The following is an 18,579-nucleotide window of genomic DNA, read 5'->3' as shown; positions in this document are numbered from 1 at the left end:
GCGGAATGGTTCCCTCCATGCCTGCCTCTCTCGTCAGCTCGGGCTCTTTGAGGGGATGCCAAGTGACAGAGAAGCTGGGAAGCAGCGGCTGGGGGGGCGGCTCAATTCTGGAGAGCAGCAGGAAGGGCACATAAGCAGGGCCTGCAGCGGGAAGCGGCGGGTTCTCGAAACGTGTGCTGTGCAGAACGAGGCATCGGCCGTGGCTGGAATTCCTGCTGGGAAACAGAACTCCAGCCACGCTCTTGCCTTCTGTGACGCTGAATGGGAGCATTCTGCATCCCGGGGCAGCGGGTGTTCTTCCAAGCTGCTGCTGCGGCAGGTCTGCGGTGCCTGCTGACCGTGGGGCTCAGAGCAGTGGGGCGCCAGCAGGCGGGTCTGAGTGTGCCGTGGAAGGAAGGCTCTGCCGATCGGAACCGGCCAAGGGCACAGTCCCATGGCCCTCCTGGCAGATGTTCTAGGCTCCCAAACTTGGAGGCTTGCGAACACCTTGTTCTAGGCAAGGTCAGGGGTGCAGCTGCCACTGTTTGTACGATGCATTTTGTATCCATGGCGACTTTGGTTTAGGACTGGCGAGGGAGGCGGAGAGGCTGGGGCACCGATCGGAGGTGGCGCGTTCTTCAGCCCAGCCTCCTTCCCTCCCCCCGGCTCCAGCTGCGGCCCCAGAGGCTGTGATGGAATGGGCAAGGGGCTTATCCGTCAGAGTCAAAGCCCCAAGGTAGGCCTCCAAAAAATGCTGGGGTCTCCCAGACTGTCTGGAGAGGTCCTAGGACTGCCCTAAAGCATGGAAGAGAGAGGGATGGGGAAATAGCAGGGTTTGGGGGAAATGGCTGCCCCAAACATAAAAGGAAAGTCGGCAGGGGCACATAAATCCTACAATTACTGTACAGCAAAGGTGCGGCAACCAGGCACCCTCCCAATGTTTTGAACTACAGCTCCCATCAGCACCAACCAGCATGGCCAATGGTTAGAGATAACCATTGGGATCTGTGGCCCAGAATGTCTGGAAAGCACAGAGCTGCTAGCCTTGCATTAACGAGCGAGTAAAGAAGGGCCTGGATAAGTGGCACAGAGGATACTGAAACCCCTGTGCCACAGAAGGGATGCCTGTGATACACGCCATCTCGTGCCCATAAAAAGTCACTGCCACCCACCATGAAGTGACGGCGCTCGGTGAGAGAGATCATACTGCCCTTAGCGAGAGGATGAAGTTAATTCCACTCCCACCAAACCGATCAGAATGAAACTGCAGAGCAGTAAGTGCCTGGCAATTCTACATTATACCTTAGCCTCTACTCAGCTGCAAAACCTGTATGGTTCAAAATGTAGTTTTTAAGAAACCGAGACAGAAACTTGGATAAATTTTAGTAAAATTATTTATGTACACCAATGCATAATATTTACATTTATATAATACTGATTCCAAAAGAAAAGCAAAACGGTGGTAAAGCAAAAGGGCACACTGAAAGTTAGGGGGGGACATGGGGTGGGGTGGTGGGGAAGCTTGGGCATAAAAGATGAGTGTGGGAGACCGTAAAACGTGCATGCGCACTGCCACGTGCTCTCAGCACAAATTCCCTTTCCACACACGTTTCTGCTCTTTCAAACAAATGCTTCCAGCTAAGCTAAGCTGTGACCAATCGTCACAGGATTCTATAGGTTTCTTCCAAGGTATGCTTTGCAAAAATTTGCAACAGGGCCCTAAATGTGGGAAATGCTACACTGGAGCCAAAAGGAAATCCACATGCACTTCCAGGACAATCAGTGTTTGGGCAGGAGTTGCCACAGATCAGAGACTTCCTTCCCCCTCCAAAGGAAAGTTTTCCGGTTGCGGCGTATTTTTCTCTACAGCAGCCTTCCTCATGGGCCGGTCACCTGCCCCATTGCCATCCAGCACCGCCAGTTCTCTTGGCACAATGTCATCCCCTGCTGCATCCCCATCCAGTCCTTAAAACCTCTGCTGAGAATTCCTAGACGCGTGGAGTCCTGTTCCTTGTGAGCGCTTCGCCAGTTCCCTTCAGCAAAGACCGCAAAATTGCCGGGGCAGGCTTGATTGCAGCAAATGGCTGGACTGATACACAGACGTGTTGTGCTCGCTTCATTGTTGGCACACGGAGCCCCTGGCCAGGCTAGCTGGTGTTTTCCACGGAGAGCTCCGCTCTGCAGATTCCCCATCCCGAGAGTTTTCCCCGGCATCCGCTTGCCCTGTGCATTCAGCGCGACATGAAACACTCACTCAACCTGTGGTCCAAAGATCTCAGACAGGCAGCCTGCTTCAGAATATGGTAGGGAGGCAGATGAAGTGAAGTGAAAAATATTTTAATCTAATAAACCCACACCACTTAAAAGAGGTAAGAAAATAAAGCGAAGCTTTCAAAATACAGAGCTACAACAGCGCTCCACCTTCAGCCGCAAATTGATACACCAAACTTCCCCCACCATCTTTTTCAACGTTCCCCGAGACCCAATGGCCTGGACCCCAGCTGAGCATGGCATCCTGGGAGCTGCTCCTGCTGGAAGTCACTTCCAGGTAAACATGCAAGATAAGCACACCTTGAAGCTTGTATTTTTCCCTCTGATCCTCCTTTCATGCCCGCGTACAGCACTTCTACCAAGAGGCAAGGCAAACCCTGCCATCGATTTTCTTCGCACCTGCACTGGCTGGTCACCAAGATGCACAGTCCCCAATACCGAGAGAGAAATCGGAGAACAGATGTTTCAGCTGAAAGGTCTGTAAAACTTTTGGGAGAGGATGGGTGCCAGTTCTCTCAAAGCAGCAGCGAATAATGAATCATAGAATAGTACAGTTGAAGGGGCCATGAAGGCCATCAGGTCCAACCCCCTGCTGTTGTGGGGCAGCACGATACACCATCCCACTCGGATGCTTCCGGTGCGCAGCAGACTGAGGGAAGAATGACAACTCTGTCGTTCGCGTCTACTTTATCCAGAAATACATTTGACTGGGCAAGTAGTTACAGGCTGGTGGTAAAATTCAGTTTGCTCAGGTCTTCTCAAGAACAAAAACGGACTCCCTCTTGCTTTGGCAGTTTGCTTCTGAGCGGAGGCTTCTGTTACTCCTTGGGAGCAGTGGGTAGAAAGCTCCTTGCCATGCAGCAGAACACTTCGTCTGTCTTCACCAGACTTGAGCTGGTGGGTGGGTGGGTCCAAGAGGGGCTGCTTTGCCCGTGTCCTTGCGTGCGCTCCTCATGCCTATGAGCTGCAGGCCAGACAGGGCCATGGGTCGCCTTGAATCGGTCGCGGGCATGTCGCAACCCGTACGCTGGAGGGCAGGCTGCCGACGCATTAATCCCTGCCTGCTCCTCCTCTGGAATGTCCACACTCCTCGATCAGCGTTGAAGAGTGAAACCAAACGCGTGGTCACCAGCTTTGCCCTCACGGAGGCAGTTTCACGATACTCACTGAGAACGGCTGGAAGGGATCGAGAAAATGGCAGTGCTGTGAAGGGCCTTCCATCTCTGCTCCAGTGGGAAGGGTTTGGACTAGGAAGACAGCTGCCGACGGATGAGCCGGGAAGAAGCAAAAGAACCAACATGGAAGATGGCAACACCGTGGGATGAGGTGATATGGCTCAGGAAACCCAGGGTAAATGATCCCAGAAACAGAGCTTTTATCAAAGTAAAAAAAAAATTAGTAGCTCTGAACTGGCTCCTCAGTTGCTGAACAGCACAGGTGATTGTACCAAAATAATTCTATAAAACCGCCATCAGCCCAGTCTTAAAAAGCAAACATGTCAGATAGAAAACTAGAAATATGTACAGATCTTTGTCAACTGAAATTGTTAAAAAAGAGGGAAAAAGCCACCGTTGCCAGATCAGAGGACTGCTCTCTCTCCTCTTTAGCTTTGCAGTGGGAAGCCCAAGGGAAAGCGTCACCGCTTGACACGGCGGCCTTGGCGAGGCAGGAGCGCTCCCTTTGCAGGCACAAGAGGTCCCTTGGGTCACCCACCACAGCTGGCTACTCTGCCTGCCATGAAAATGGCGGCCTTGGAAGAAAGTGAGGAGGGACAGTCCTGCTGCTCACATCCCTTAGTCCTGCTTCAGAAAAGTGACTGAGCTGAAGGCAAAGGATGGAAATGCGACACCACGAACTGATAGAGGGGCTGGAACCTGTTTGAAGTTGGCAGCTGCAGGGAGACCGGAGTATCGGGTTACGGAGGAGAACACGAGGATTTGTCCCGTTTAACAGTTGGGAATTAAACGGTACATAAAAATTTACACACACACACACACGCATATATACATATACATACATACATATATATATATGTAATATGCATGCACACACACATATACATATATATGTATGTATAAACTGAATTTTTAAAAAAATATTACAGTACCAATGATTCTTGTTATCTACACCTATACAGCATTTTTCAAGCTGTGTGGAAATTTAATGAAATAATTATGATTTATTAATTTACATAAAAATACTTTTTACAGTTTAAAGGATAACTTCTCAAAGGGTTAAAAAAAATGGGGAAGTTCTGTTTTTGTTAAGAATAAGCAGCCCCAACTATTGCGAGTCGTGGGAGTTCGTCTGCTCTTCAATGACTTGTTTCACGCTTTCTGCCAGTTTTAGCCGGTCCACTTTATCCGTGAATCCTCTGCCTAAAACACAAAAGGGGACCCGGTCAGCGCAGCTCCCAGCATGTCCGACCAGCTGTGCAAGGAACGATCAGCCTCTTCTGTCTAATGTTGCTCGGATTGAACCCCTCGCTGTTTTTACGCCAAGAAAAAACTCGCCGAACTTACCATTCCAGCTAAAGGTCTGAAGAGTGTCTCGGAATAATTTGCACTCCCTGTTATATTTCCAAGCTTCCCGCATCACTTCGTTCAGTTTCTCATCTTCATTCTCACCTGATTGGGAGAGTGAACAGGGCCCCGGAAACAGGTTACAGCACCAAGGAGAGGACGGCTGATGACGGACGTCCTGCCCATCTCCCCACACTCTACGGTTCTGCCATTTTTACTCATGCAGGCATTCATTGTACTTAATTTCTTAGTAAATCCATATCCAACAACCAAATCAGCCCAACAGGACTCTAGGCAAAATTTAACATTTTGCTGCTTCTCCCTGAAATTTAGTTGGGTGAAGGATGGTAGAGAAATGTTTGAAGGCAAACAGGTGGCGTCTCACGGTTAGCAAGGGGATGAGGGGAGAAAAATGGAGCTTCCACATCAAAATCTGCAACCCTCTGCAAAAAATAAGCTCTGGCAATCATAGGAAAAGCGACATTCCAGCAGTCAGGCGCCCGCCCTCCCCCCCTCCCACAAACACGGCTTGTCTAAGAACTGGCGACCTTTACCAGCCTGTGGCAGGATGCACTGGGCAATCACATCACGGAGCTTTTCCAGAGCGACGTTGGAGTCCTCGCTGCTGTTCTCGGGATCGTGGATGTACACACTGTCCTTCGGCTTGGTTCTGTGGCGGAGAGCGAGCGTCAGGACACGTGAGCGTCACCAGCAGGCACGCGCCACACTCCCCCGTGCCCCCCCCCACTAATCTCAGGTGATGGAGCAGCGCTCCTGGTTCTCTCGTTGCCAGTAGCGGCACCTCAGAGAGACCGAAAGGAAAAAATCCACAAGCAGCCAGGAGTTCTGTCTGAGGTCAGGAAAAAACAGCATCTCGGCCTTTGCGATTCGCCCTCCTTCAGCATTCCCAGCCTTTTGGAAGCCTTCCCTGTGAGCCCCTGAAAACTAGACTAGATTATCTATTTGGTGTGTCTGTGGGATCTTCTCAGGCAGCAGCGTGTTTGCCATGACTACACAAAGGGACCTGTGAATCGGGGTGAAACAGAGCATTTTTTTAAAGTGTGCTTTTCTCTCCTTGCTGGCACCCCCATTACTGTTTTGCTCAGCAACTGCCCCCACCCCCAGAAGCTCAGAAAACTCTTTCCCTCGGCGGGAGCAACCCACAGACCCTGCTTCTCTGCCAGCAAGAGTGGAAGTTTCCTGAAGTCTCAACACTGCCAGTTACCCTGGCCCTCATCTTTGGAACTCTCTGGGTTAACCCCTCTCAGCTAGACAGCAATCGCGACATTCATGCGGCTGCCTTCCAGCGGCTGGCACGGTTTAAGGCAAAACCCACGGGGCCCAAAATGCCACCACAGTGAAGCCTGAAGCTCTTCTTCATACAAATACAACGAGTACAACAGTATCTCCGCCATCATCACAGCTTCGAAAAACTGCTTCAGCATTTTAGAATGTGGGAAAAGGGTAGTGGTCGCGGAAAGGGATGGGGTGGCCATCCGGCGACCGCAGGGCTGATTCGGCCTGCAGGCCAGGCTCGCCGCCTCCAAGCTTGAGAAGCCGGCTGCGGGAACGGAGGGCTCCCCGCTCCCTTGCATCCCCGGCGGGCAAGATGCGGGGCTCCCCTCCACGCCCCCGTAGAACAGAAGCGGGATCCCCCGAGCCCCGCTAGCGCCGGGCAGTGCTTCGCCAGCATCGCCCCGGGCAGGTTTACCCCAGCAGCTTCCTTTTGCGCAGGATGGGGTTGTTGACGGAGTGCAGGGGCTTGAGGCTGACTTTGAGGTCCTGGATCCTCATGTTTGCCAGCTGCTCGGCGTGGGCCTGCTGTATCCCAGCCACCATCGCCTAGGAGGAGGCAGGAGAGAGAGAACAGGGTTAAGCATTGCCTGAACGGGGCGTGGGCTTCCGGAGCTCCGTGCAGAGAGGTGGCCAACGCGGGGGCCACGCGGTGCTCCCTGCCCTCGTGCCACATGGCCGGCCGCCAGATCCAGGTGAGGCGTGGCCCGGCACACGGTGGCGGCGGCTGCAAGGTCCCTCTTTGTGAATTGGTGGAAGGCCACGAGAGACCAGCAGGCAGAATGACAGGTTTGGAGAGGACTGCCGATCTTCTGACGATGGCAAACCTTAACTCCGTCAAGAGGCTCTGACTTGTAACTAAGGACCTCTTTCCTCTTCCAAAAAGAACGAATACTTGCAGCATCTTAAAGACGAGTGCATTTACTCTGACGTAAGCTTGGGTCAGAGGAAAACGCCCATTCCAGACATAGGCTTTTGTTAGGCAAAAACAAGGTGCTGCATGACTCCTTCCCCGCTTTTCCTTTTGGCCGAGATGGCGCTTCTCTGGAACTCCAGCCTGCTTTTGGGTCAGTTCTGTTTCCCAACAGGCATACCAATCAGCAGCAACTAGCTTTATCTCCGGCTAGTCAAATCAGGCCATGCTAGACTGGAAGGACAAATGGCCTAAAGCATTTTAATCAAAGAAATAATTTAGCAAGCAAAGAGCAGTAAAAACCTTGTCCATCATTAACTGGGCAGAGGGCAAAATGTTATCGAGAGCCTCCGTGGAGTTCAGCCAAGGGTGGTCCAGAACACCTTCTATGGTCAGTCTTTCCTCTGGCTTTACCTTGAGCAGCCTAGGAGACATTGGAGGGAGGGAGGGAGGGAGGGGAGAGTCACAGTCTGTTGGCTTCCTTAAAGAGGCGCACCCCCCCCCCACAATGCTTCCCAGTGCCACTTCCGACTGACTTGCAACTGGGGCCAGCCCGAGATGACCCACATCTGCTGCAGAAACAGCTGCCCCCAGCCAACCCTTTCATTAAGGGGCATTAGCTCCAGCGCTTGCTTCATTCCCCTGAATTCCAGGCTGAAGCTTCTCGTTTTTCCTGTGCATCTGATCGACCGTCAGTGCAGCTTCCTCATAGGCTGCAAAGTGCCTGAATGCAGGGTGGCTATTATGAAGGCAGCAACCCATGATGAAAACTAGTTTTCTGGCCTCACCTGCTCAGAAAGTGGCCCTTGGCGGCACCTGGGTTCTCGGTTTAGGGGGGAGAGAAAGTGAAGACCTGCTCCACGGACAGACTTACTTCCGCACGATGTCCTTTGCCATCTCGGAGATCTGGCTCCATTCCTCCTCTGGAAATTCGAAGCTCCCCGTCATGATCTTTTTCCGCATGTCCTTGGGAATTGTTCGGCTGTGGTGCTTCGAGTAAAAAGGTGGGTAGCCACAGAGCATCACATAAATGATGACACCCAGAGACCATAAGTCACAGCTCTAGAAGAGGGAGAAAAAGCAATCCTCACTTTGCATGGGGGCACAACTCGGGGGTGTCGGCGGGACCACGCCTGTGCAGAGGTGGCTGCGTGAACTTGCTGCACGGAAGGAAAGGCAGCGTCTGTCCTGAGGAAAGCCGAGCCGAGCACGCAGAGGTGCCACCCTGTTCATGTTCGGAGAGAGAGAAGCCCTCTAGCTCCCCGTCTGCCCCGGGCAGCACATGCTGGGAGCCACGGGCTGTTTCTCTGACTGAGTTTGCGCAGGAACTCAGTGTGGGGGCATTCGATGGCAGATGGCCGGGGAAGCCGCCTGGAAGCCCTGGCAGAGGACAGAACCCACTTCCGTCTTCAGCACCGGCCTCTTTGCAGCCATTCCCACCGCCCCAAAGAACTGGGACCTTGCCTTAAAAACACGCTCAAATAAACGCTCCCGATGACAGAATTCCACACTAGTCGATGGATTCTGTGCTGGGCATCGCATTCTGCACGGAAAACGGGGCAAATGCAAGACGGCTGTGTGTGCCTGAAACACGGCCAGCAGCAGCCTAGGCTGAGAAACGTACCTTGTTATAAGTATAGGGGGTTGGCGAGGTAGGAATGATGCCCGATTTCTCTTTCTGGTGCCTCCTTTGTGCCTCTAGTACCTGCAGGGTTGGAGGGAAAACATGGAAATGCAGCTGCAATTCTCTTACCAAAAGGCACAGGGAAGAGAGAGAGAGAGACAGCCCTTGCTTTTGTGAAGGACAGGGGGTCAAAGTTGACCTGTCCCTCACCTGCACAAATAACAGCAGCAGAAAAATCAAACGTGTCAGATGGCGATCAATAGCTAACGTAACATTTAGAAGAAAGAAGCTCTGAAGCTGACATCACTGAATTATATCAAAGCTGCCCTTCAGGATTTCACTAGGTAATGATAACATGCTTGCTTGCTTCTTATATTTATATCCCACCTTTTCCCCTTTTATGGAACTTTTCACATCATCACAGGGACTAGAAACTTTGCTTTTGTTAAAAATGCAAGATGAAAGTTTAGTCCCTGAAATCTGTGCCCAATATACATATCTATGGGTGAGGAGGCGGAGCCTTGCAGAATGCACAAAGCGGTCTGACCAGCAGAAGAATCTGCCAGACTCCTGGGAAGGAACATCTGGAACTGGCAGCAAGGATCCCTTACCTGCGGTGCTACATAATACGGAGTGAACTGTGGTGTCATCAGGTCACCTTGGTCCACCTTGGCAAATCCAAAGTCACAGAGCTTCACTGGGGCATCCTAAAACAAGGGGGTCCAAGAGATTAGCTCTTTTCCACATTTACCCCTTGCACCATTCAAGCGCACGGTTCTTGCTCAGGGTAAAATGCTCAGCAACAGAACGTTGACAATCAGCACAGTTGTGAGAAAAAGGAAAGATTTTTGCGAGGGAATTTCACTGCAAACTGGGACACTAAGTGCAAAGAGGTACTGAATGGGAGGAAAACTAAGAGACGGGGAGTTGGATAGGGCGAATGATGAGAAAGAGAACAGAACAGCCAGTAAGCTGAAAGTAAGGAATCCAAAGGAGGAACTGGAGGACAGAGGAGAAAGTTGGGAAGTGAAGCACTAAGCAGAGAAAGAAACCCTCTGACAGGACAACGGTCAGCGGGGCTGGATGCTACTGGGAAGGCCAGTCGGCTTCCGAGGCCAGGAGAGAGTGGTGGAGAAAGCTGAATTTCACACAGAGATAGGGCTCAACAAGCAGCAGGACTGAGTCGGACAGCCGGGTGAGCAAGCTCCCCCCCTTACCAAAGAATTATCCTTGAAAAGAAGGTTCTCGGGCTTCAGGTCTCGATGTGCAATGTTTAACGAATGACAGTGTTGCAAGGCCAAAGCTATCTGGAAAGAGGACAGAAGAAATCAGAGCGGTCACAGGCTCTCGCTGCCGTGGCTGCATGCAGGCCCCCCGCCCCGAACAAGGACCCCGCGGAGGCCCCCAGCAGCAGTGCAGGGCTCAGGCCTGAGGTGGGGGAAACATCAACGAGCAGCCGGAGAACTGGGACACACACGGGACCGTTGCCTGCTGCTCTGAAGTTCAAAGATCACCAGTCTGCACCGGGCAGTGCTCCGTCTTGCCCCTCCAAACAGGGCCAGCGGGTCCACAGGCTACTTCTCGCCTGCCCGGCTGGCCCATCCAGGCTGGGTCTGAGGTTCCTCCCTGAAGCCAGGGCCCTCGGAAGGGGAGCCGGGCTTGTCCTCACTGCCACCTCATGCTCGCCATGGCTAGCACAGGCTGAGCAAGCGCCTCATACAGTCCGGCAGCCGCTCTCCCAGCGGTCCCGGCGGGCCCTGGGGACTCTTTCCAGGGCCAGAAGCAGCAGGCATCCTAAGCCAGTGCTGCTCAGCTGGTGTCTGACCTGTCGTTCTCCAGCTCTCCAGCAGAACCAGCTTTTCCCAAGCCGTGAACAGCTCTGTTGTCGAAGCTGAAGGCGGCAAGAGTTTGCTGGGCAGCAGCTTGCGGTGACGGCTTGCTTTACAGAAGCAGCCGAATCAAGCGGCTGGCTTTGCTCACAATCCCCTCTTTCCCCCACGTGAAACGCGCTAATTTCCTCTTACTCAGCACTGTGTGGTCCCTGCTCCAGACCAAGCTGCTGAGGAACTGCTCTGTGCTACTAGCCGTGTGCCTTTAAAAAAATCTCACTTCAAAGAAGGTGGCTCAGTCTGGGCTCCCATGCAGCGGAGGTGGGGAAGAGAAAGGAAGCCCTTGAGAGGCTGCCTCGCAGCAGGATGCAAATACTGTGCTTGGAAATATTTTGCCTCAACCCGAGACCAGTGGAAGGCATGCCACATCCCTGCGGACTGCAGACTGGCTCACACGTTCCCGGCCAAAGTGTTACTTCAACCCAAAAGTTAGATTTTCCGTATGGACACGAAGTCATAGCAGTGCTCCTTCCTACAGAGTTAGACAGGCATCTTCTCCTCAGTGCTGAGGTCGTTTTCTGCAAAATTTAAACTACGAGGGCAGGCCACAGAGACTTTCTTCCTTCTTGCTACTTTCTAAGGCAGTCCCCAACCTGGTGTTTTGGACTTCAACTCCCAGCATTCAGGCTCATGGCCAGGGGAAATGAAGCTCAAACATCTGGCGAGTGCCAGGATGGGGAAGACTGCGCTAAGGGGTGAATCTCAGCAACTTCAGACACTGCTGACTATTCAGTTTCCAGATTAAATGCGGCAACACACTATTGTTCTGTCAAAATCATGGTCTTAAATCCCTACAAAAAGAAAGATTTAAGACCATTTACAACCAGCGTAAAATTAAGGAAGTGCAAACAAGGTCCATGACTTTAGAAGGTCAGTCCTAAGAAAGTTTTTATTGTTATTTTGTTCAAAAAACATCTTAAAACATACACAAACCTGCAAAAAAGATGTTTTGCACAGTAAGTCAGACTAAAATGCATTTAGCTCCATGTAATACACAAGGGTACTAATATTTTCTACAAAGTAACAGAAGGCTGGTGGATATGTCGGGCTTATTAATCACAGTATTTCCCCCCAGAATGGATACTGCCGTAAGGCAAAATCATGGAATGAGCCCTGAAACTGCTGCAAATATGGCACTTGAAATAGGAGGCTTATAACTCAGTCAATGCTTCTCTTTGAATGTTTTTAAACTTATTTCTAACAAATAAAGCAACCATGAGGACTAGAGGCTTTGAAAAAATAGTACGGAATTTTCAGGATGCATACGTCTTGTTTCACTCATAACAAACATTGGATTGAATCGTATGTGTTTAACTGGACCAGTATAACACAAAGCACAAAACAGCTGAAGTTTGCATCTTTAATATCTATCAATCCTTGTGGGAGACCACTGAAAGTCTCCCATAAAATCCTTGGGACTTATAAGTGCTTCACTTCGGTTGGGTTGTGCCCGAAGTACTGATTTTTCTAAAGTGAGAATATATTTCCGAAGAGACGTAATTTAGAAATGAATAGCTTTTTAAAACTAGCAGTCTCCCTGGATGGAATTGGATGCAGAGACGAGCATTGCACAAACTCTCAAATGGTTGCTCGTGAGTCGCTACAGCTGATGTCAGTGGGATCCCTTAGTGAGTCTACTTTGCAAGCAACAGAAAGGAAGATTGCAATGGAAATGTTTTACTACTCTGCTCGTGTAAGATTACTGAAAAACAAAGTCTAAGATTAAAGGCTTCTTCACAAGTTACTCTTTTGGAAAGAGCGCTCCCTGGTGAAATGCCTCCTCTTGCGACATTCAGTCAAAGCGAAACACTGCAAATACACGGCCGGGGAAAGGCCCAGCAGAGAACACAGAGGAAGTGGGAAGGGAAGGAGGTTCACAAGTAGGACTTCGCTGGAGCAAGAGACAAGCCTGCCAGCGAAAGTCTGCACACGCAGAGCGGGGAGAGGCGGCACTGGGCCCAGAAGACCCACCCGCTTGGCCCACTGGTCTGCCTCACAGTCTTAAAAACACTGGAAACACAAATCACACATGCGAAATCATAACAAGCAACCACACCGGCATGAAGACAAAAAATACAACAAACTTGCCCCCACTGAAAATTGCCGGGGCAGCCCTGCTTCCGGACGCGCTGCGCTGCGATACATCTTGCCTGGAGGTGCTGTGGCACCCGGAGGACCAAGCGGCCGAACGGCTGACGGGATGAAGGGGATCAAGAGGGTCCCACTGTGCGCCCTCTGCACATGGGCTGATTACACTGCTATAGGACTCGAGGGCTGAGGTGCTTACACCTTCCCAGAGGTGTACGGGCGTGATCTCGAGACCTGCTCTCACAGCCTCTGGCCTTTCACACTGGCACACACCCGAGAGCTGGGGCTGCCTGTCTTACAAGGACCGCTACAGAGAAGTGTTAGGAGAGACTTAACTGATCCCACGTACTGCCTTCCCTAACCTTGCACCCACTAGATGTGCTGGACTCCAGCTCCCGTTGCCCACAGCAGCATACTATGGTCCATACTCCTGTGGGCAATGGGAGCTGGAGTCCAGCATGTGTGGAGGGGAGCGGCCTGGGGAAGGCTCATCTTGTCCACGGTTCTGTCTTCGGGCTTTCGTCGTGCCGAAAGCAGTGCCGACACACCTTTTCTTCAGGCACCTTGGAATGCTAATTGACCCTGAATAAAGAGCCTATTCCCAGTAAGAATTTATTTGCAACAGAACTTAGCAAGGTTGGACATTCATATAGAAGGTCTTGAACTGTGTGCTGCAAGAAAATAAATTCAGGCTCCTGGGCAGGCAAAAACCCAGCCGCTGCATCACTTCATGAGCCACAGTGGGGGCCTTGCCTGCTTTCCGCCAGCCCTCCTTGGGAGAAAGCGATTCCGCCTGTCTGCAAATGTCCCTCTAGTTTTAACATTAAAAAAGGACTGTTCCTCAGCCATCAGAGATCCACAAACAAATTGTTCGATTATAACAAAGCAGGCAATCTTCTGATCATGTCAGAGTGTTTTGGTTTGGTTTAAGCTTGCTTCTTGCCCTCCCACCTCAAGAAAGTGGCCAGGTACTTTGTGGAGCCTTCCTCCCCTGGTTTTCGCTGATACAAGGACAGGGTGGGGGTTGCGGGGAGTCACCACTTGCCTGCTTTGTTACTTGGCTTGCTTGCTTCTCAGTAAAGTGCCGATGCTGGCTGATTCTGTGAAACAGCTCGCCCCCTTCCATCATCTCCATTACAATTAGGAGCCGGGCCCTGTTTTAAAAGCATTCCAGTTTGTTACACATACAGAAATATTTATATGTAAATGTTAATCAAAAGTTATCCTAACACCCCATCCTTCACACTAGGTGTGCCTGAGAGCAGCTCCTGTGGTGGCACCCGTGCCCAGGTCCATGTCAAATGGAAGGGAGAGAAACCACGGAAGGATTCAGGCGTGACAAGGAAGCCCGTCTCCTGAGCCTGGACGTTTTCACTGCTGACTTTCCAACGTATCAAGGTAAGCTACCGACACTGATGCGCTTCCAGAAAAAACGGAGCCAGCATGTCTGTGCATGAGGTGCCATTTCTGTCGAAACGTACACATGCATGATGCGGCTTATCACGGGATGTGCATTCAGACCCACAGCGAGCGCCCACGGCTGATGGATCAGGTCAGCGTGGCCACGCAGTCAGCGAGGCTCGAGCGGGGGAACCTCCTGGGAGACGGTGCCCATGGCCATACCTCCTCCGGTTCGGCCAGCTTGAAAGGTACTCAGGCCGGTTGCCCAAGGCACTTCAGCTCCCCTCTTGGCGGGGGCTTTGCTGCCTATTTTGAGCAAAAACCTACCCACAACGATGGCTGCTTCTCAATACCCAGCAACAGACGACTGGGAGCCAAACAGCTAAGAAGACGGGCCAACCAGGAGAAGGAAACACGTCAACACGCTCTGAACACCACACGTGTCACCGTGGAAAGGAAAGCGCGCTACAATGAGCTGACAACGGGGAGGGGGGAACGACAGACACACAGCGGTTGCGTTGCCCAGGAGAAAAGGCAGCTTGACATTCAGAACAGAGTCCCACGCGGTCCTGGCCTCGACCTGGAAAGGAGGTCAGGGAACCTGAACCTGCCCGTATCATCTTTACCTTGGACTGGACTCATGAGGGAACTGCACGCTATTAGCATAGACTTCAATAATCTGGACGATATTGGGGTGAGTCGCACACATCATGTGCAGCCGGACCTGATGGAAACAGGAACAAGGATTACCCTTCACCCTCCGTGATCGGCCTCACCCACCAACCCACAAACCTACCAACCCAGGAGCATCATTACACCCCTTTTCGTGTGGACAGAGTTAAAATCAAACATATTAGCAGAATCCAAGCTGAAAGGCATGTGGTTCTACCATCATTGCCTGGCAGGTTCTAAACTGAGCCCCAGTATTTTAAAGAGTAGCTCCGAGGCAAAATCCAACCACAGGGTCTAGCACAAAATCCAGAGTAGCGAGATTAGTGCCAGAAATAACAAGCAAAATAGCTGGGAGGGCGGTGAGTTCATGGAAGCCAGGAAGTTAAACCGGTTCAATTTGCACTGCTTTCAAGGTCAGCAGAACAGAAGCAGAAGTTGAGGAGCAATGCTTCTTGAAGCAGGGTCTGAAACAGCATGGTGAGAATCCAAGCGGAGCAGCCCTTCATGGGGTCATCAAAACACCAGGCATACCCCCCCCATCCACACCCCAAGAACGCATAACAGCAGGTGGGAGGAGAAATGCGTGAAGGAGAAGCAAGCCTGCCTTGGCAGTTCTGAGCTGTTCCATTCTCTGATCTGGTCTGGGGAGCTTTCAATAAATAAAATAAAATAAAATAAAAAAACTGGAGAGATTCATAGAACGTGCTCCAGAAGCAACGTACCATACCTCATTTCTAGCTTTTGCGCGATCAAGAAGGATTTTCAGCGCATAACGTTCTTGAGACGATTTTTTCATGCAGACTCTGTCCAGAGAGCAGCAGAATCAATTAGTCACTTCAGGAAGCCACCAAGTTAGGAATGCATTGAAGGCTTGTCAACAAGATCCTGTGAAACTCTTCCCTGATTTGCTCCTGCAATCATTTCCACAGTGATCTTTGCAGACCGCTGCGCACTGCAGAGCACCTCTCTGCCTAATGTTTGCCAGAAAGTTGTGGCAGGCAGTTCGGTCGACTGCCTCCAAATCCCAGATGCGCACTGTGTTTTTCTGACTGGTCAGTCTGCACCGGTTCAGATGCTTTCCCTGAAATACCAAGTAGGGCCTTTCATACCTGCATGCAAAGGCCACACAAAAATTGCAGTCAACCTGCCTTTCTCTAACATTTTCTAAGAATTTCCGGGTTCTTAGAGCTAGTGACACTGGGAAAACCAATTACGGCTTGCAGGGCAAGCAAATGCTGAGAATTCCGGAGGTTAACACCTGAAGGGGGCTCACGGGTGGCTCGGGGGCAGGGTTCTATGTGACCTCTAGCACTCAGAACTATTTTAAGGTATGTTATGATATCCTTTCTTGGCTGCATGAATGAAAAAAGGAGGAGAGGACAAAAGCGTCTGTTTCTGTGGAAGATACCGTGAAAGCTTAATTTAGGTGCAAGACAAAAAGAGGATCTTCTTACCGCACTGGGCCACTGATTCCAGCTCCCAGCTTCTGAGTCCAGTTAATATGGTATTCTTCTAAAATAGAAGTTTCCTGTTTTGGTTTTGACGAAAAGAAAGAGGAAAGAAACATGGAAATGCTGCATCCTCTCTGTAGTCCTCACACAAATACAATTGCAAATCCCAGTGCTTCAGTCTCTGTGCCACATAGTACTATATAACATGATTATTTAAAAACTGCTTATCCACAGACCTTTCCATGACTTCCAGTAACAGGCTTTAAACAAATCACCCTGCTTCCACATCAGTTTGCCCTTTATACCCATACCACCTTTGCTATTTTGTTTCAGATTCTAGGAATGCTAAGGGATAGTAGCTTGGCTAAACTTCTAAGACAAGATATGAATGATGCTTTCCTTAGTTGGCAGCACCATGTCCGAGTCACTGTATGGCCCTCGGAGAACAGTAATAAATCAATAGCTTAACAGTGCAATCATATACATGTTTACTCAGAAGTGGGTATCAATATCAGTGTGCATATGGCTTCTATTTTTGGGAGCCACCCAGAGTGCTTTGCCAATTGGGCAATACAAAAACATATAAATAAAAATAACCACTAGCACGACCACTTACAATACAAATAAAAGAGCCCCATTATATTAACAGTTTTATTATGCCATTCCCTATATCAGCCTTCACCAGCTTGGTGCCCTCCAGAGATTTTAGACTACAGCTCCCAGCATTCTTGGCCAGTGATGGGAGTTGAGCTCCCAAACATCTGGAGAAGATGAGGTTGGGGAGGCTGCTTCAAATCACCAGACATCCACGGCACGGGGATGCAATCAAACATTTTTGTTTGGAAGTCTGTCCACTGAATTTGTGGGACATAACGTACTTGGAAGTGGGGCCCAAGACCTCTGAACTGTAACAGCGGGTTCCTCACGTGTCTGATTGAAAGTAAGTCCTGCTCAGAGCTCAGGAGGAAAGACCCTTAACAACACTAATGCCCAGTGTCAGTTTGTTTGGTTCCATTTGTATGTTCAATCTCCTTTAGCAGCAATGGCAGCCCTTTTCTTTCTGAGACTTACACATGTGCTATTGTTCTTTACCAATTTACAATTACAAATTAAAACTGGCACAGCCCTAGGGCTAAACACTGCCAAGAGATTGGCTGGGAGAGGGGGAGGTGGCTGGGAGGGAATCAGCAGCAGCAACTAAGCCTCCCTTTTTGGCAACCTGCGATGGCCTTCATCAGCACACAGGCCTTTGAACATGTCTCGGGCAAGACCGAGCAGGCCTGGCTATATAAAGCGGACTCCTACATCAGTCCCACCCAAAATGGCACCCTGCAGATGTTTTGGATGTCATCTTCCACAATCTCCAAGCCATGCTGGTTGAGGCTGATGGCACTTGTAGGCCGAAACCTCTGCCAGTCTTCAAGTTGGAAAGCATTTCCCTGCATATGATCCGGCCTGTCACCGATTATCTCTCATCACAGGGGGCCAGCTGAGAACCTGCAAGGGGCTGGATGGGAGATCTGGCTCAAGTCCCTCCCTGGCCACGAAGCTCGCCGAGTGAGTTTGTGCCAGTCACTCGCTCTCTAGCCTACCTCACAGGGTTGTTGTGAGAATGAAACGAAGGAACAGTGGCCGAGTCAGCCACCTCGGCTCTCTCACGTGGAAAGAAGAAAAAGGTGGTACTGAACTGTAATAATACTCGTGAAAGCAGTGCATATTTCCTGGGAGCACCAGACTGAGGAGCGCTAAATCTTCAGTTAATGCTCGTATCCCTAACAGATAGGAATATTTAATTTAAAAAGAAGATCGGGGCCCGGGGAAGGGGGCGTGGCGGCCCCGCGCCGGGACTCTGCCTATGCTCAGAAGTCCGCCCCGAGCGTCCGCGCAAGCCGCAGCAGGCGATCGGCCGCCTCGCACGTGCGCCGAGGGCCCCTCGCTCGTCGGCGGGCCCGGCTACCTTGATCATCTTGTCCGCGTCGGGCTCCTCCGACATCCTCCGCCGCTTTAGGCCCGGCGGAAAGGGTCGAGGCGCGTGTGTGGGGAGCGCGCTAGGCTGGGGACCGCCCCTCCAAGTCGCCGTCGTCGGTGTCGTTGTCACCGCTGCCGCCTCCGCCGCCGCCGCCGCCGCCGCCGCCACCTCCGCCGGGCTGCCGCCTCATCCCCGCCCAGCAGCCAGCGAAGGAACGGGAAGGGAAGGAGGACGGATCGGAAGCGGAGGGCTTCTGCTCACGACGGGCAGGGCCGGCTGCGGCGAAACGAGGAAGGCCGCGCCGCGGGAAGCGCCGCCGCCGCCTCAGCTCCGCCACGCCGGCTCCGCCTCAGCCATCGCGGCTCGACGCCCCGCCGGGGAGCCGCCAGCCATCGCCACAGCGCCGCCGCCGCCGCCGCCTCCTGCCGTGGGCAGCTTCCGCCTGCCCTGCTGAGGCGCGGCGCCGGGGACCGGCCTGCCCCAAGTCCCCTTTCCCGGCTCGGCCCT

At 51.6% G+C, this 18,579-nt stretch overlaps 1 protein-coding gene across 2 annotated transcripts; it reads right to left on the bottom strand.

Moving 5' to 3' along the window:
* Positions 1-1,355: 1,355 nt before the first annotated feature.
* MAPKAPK5 (MAPK activated protein kinase 5) lies at positions 1,356-18,449 on the bottom strand. 2 transcript variants are annotated; one of them, XM_044440984.1, is made up of 14 exons: positions 18,061-18,449; positions 16,107-16,180; positions 15,380-15,455; positions 14,607-14,704; positions 13,625-13,733; positions 9,820-9,909; positions 9,214-9,309; positions 8,603-8,683; positions 7,853-8,040; positions 7,282-7,402; positions 6,484-6,614; positions 5,321-5,442; positions 4,773-4,877; positions 1,356-4,628 (listed from the first exon to the last, which is right to left on the bottom strand). In XM_044440984.1, exons 1-14 carry the CDS (start codon positions 18,094-18,096, stop codon positions 4,534-4,536), a joined length of 1,422 nt encoding a protein of 473 aa, XP_044296919.1. In that variant the 5' UTR covers positions 18,097-18,449; the 3' UTR covers positions 1,356-4,533. The 2 variants fall into 2 exon arrangements, with proteins under 2 accessions (XP_044296919.1, XP_044296920.1); XM_044440985.1 differs by having other exon boundaries at positions 5,327-5,442; positions 18,061-18,438.
* Positions 18,450-18,579: the final 130 nt, after the last annotated feature.

The sequence above is a fragment of the Varanus komodoensis genome, unplaced genomic scaffold (assembly GCF_004798865.1).
Source record: "Varanus komodoensis strain SLA01 unplaced genomic scaffold, ASM479886v1 scaffold38, whole genome shotgun sequence".
In the NCBI taxonomy this organism is placed as follows: Eukaryota; Metazoa; Chordata; class Lepidosauria; order Squamata; family Varanidae; genus Varanus; species Varanus komodoensis.
Note: the sequence above shows the minus strand (reverse complement) of the source record. Positions and strands in the feature narration are given on the sequence as shown.

Bases quoted from the DNA above. Each gene is read 5' to 3' on its own strand.
- MAPKAPK5 (XM_044440984.1), bottom strand. From the start codon at position 18,096: ATGTCGGAGGAGCCCGACGCGGACAAGATGATCAAG. The intron at 7,403-7,852 runs GTAAGTCTGTCC...AATGTCTCCTAG, and splicing joins GCAAAGGACATCGTGCGGAA to GCTGCTCAAGGTAAAGCCAG. The intron at 4,629-4,772 runs GTAAGTTCGGCG...TTTGTGTTTTAG, and splicing joins TCAGACCTTTAGCTGGAATG to GCAGAGGATTCACGGATAAA.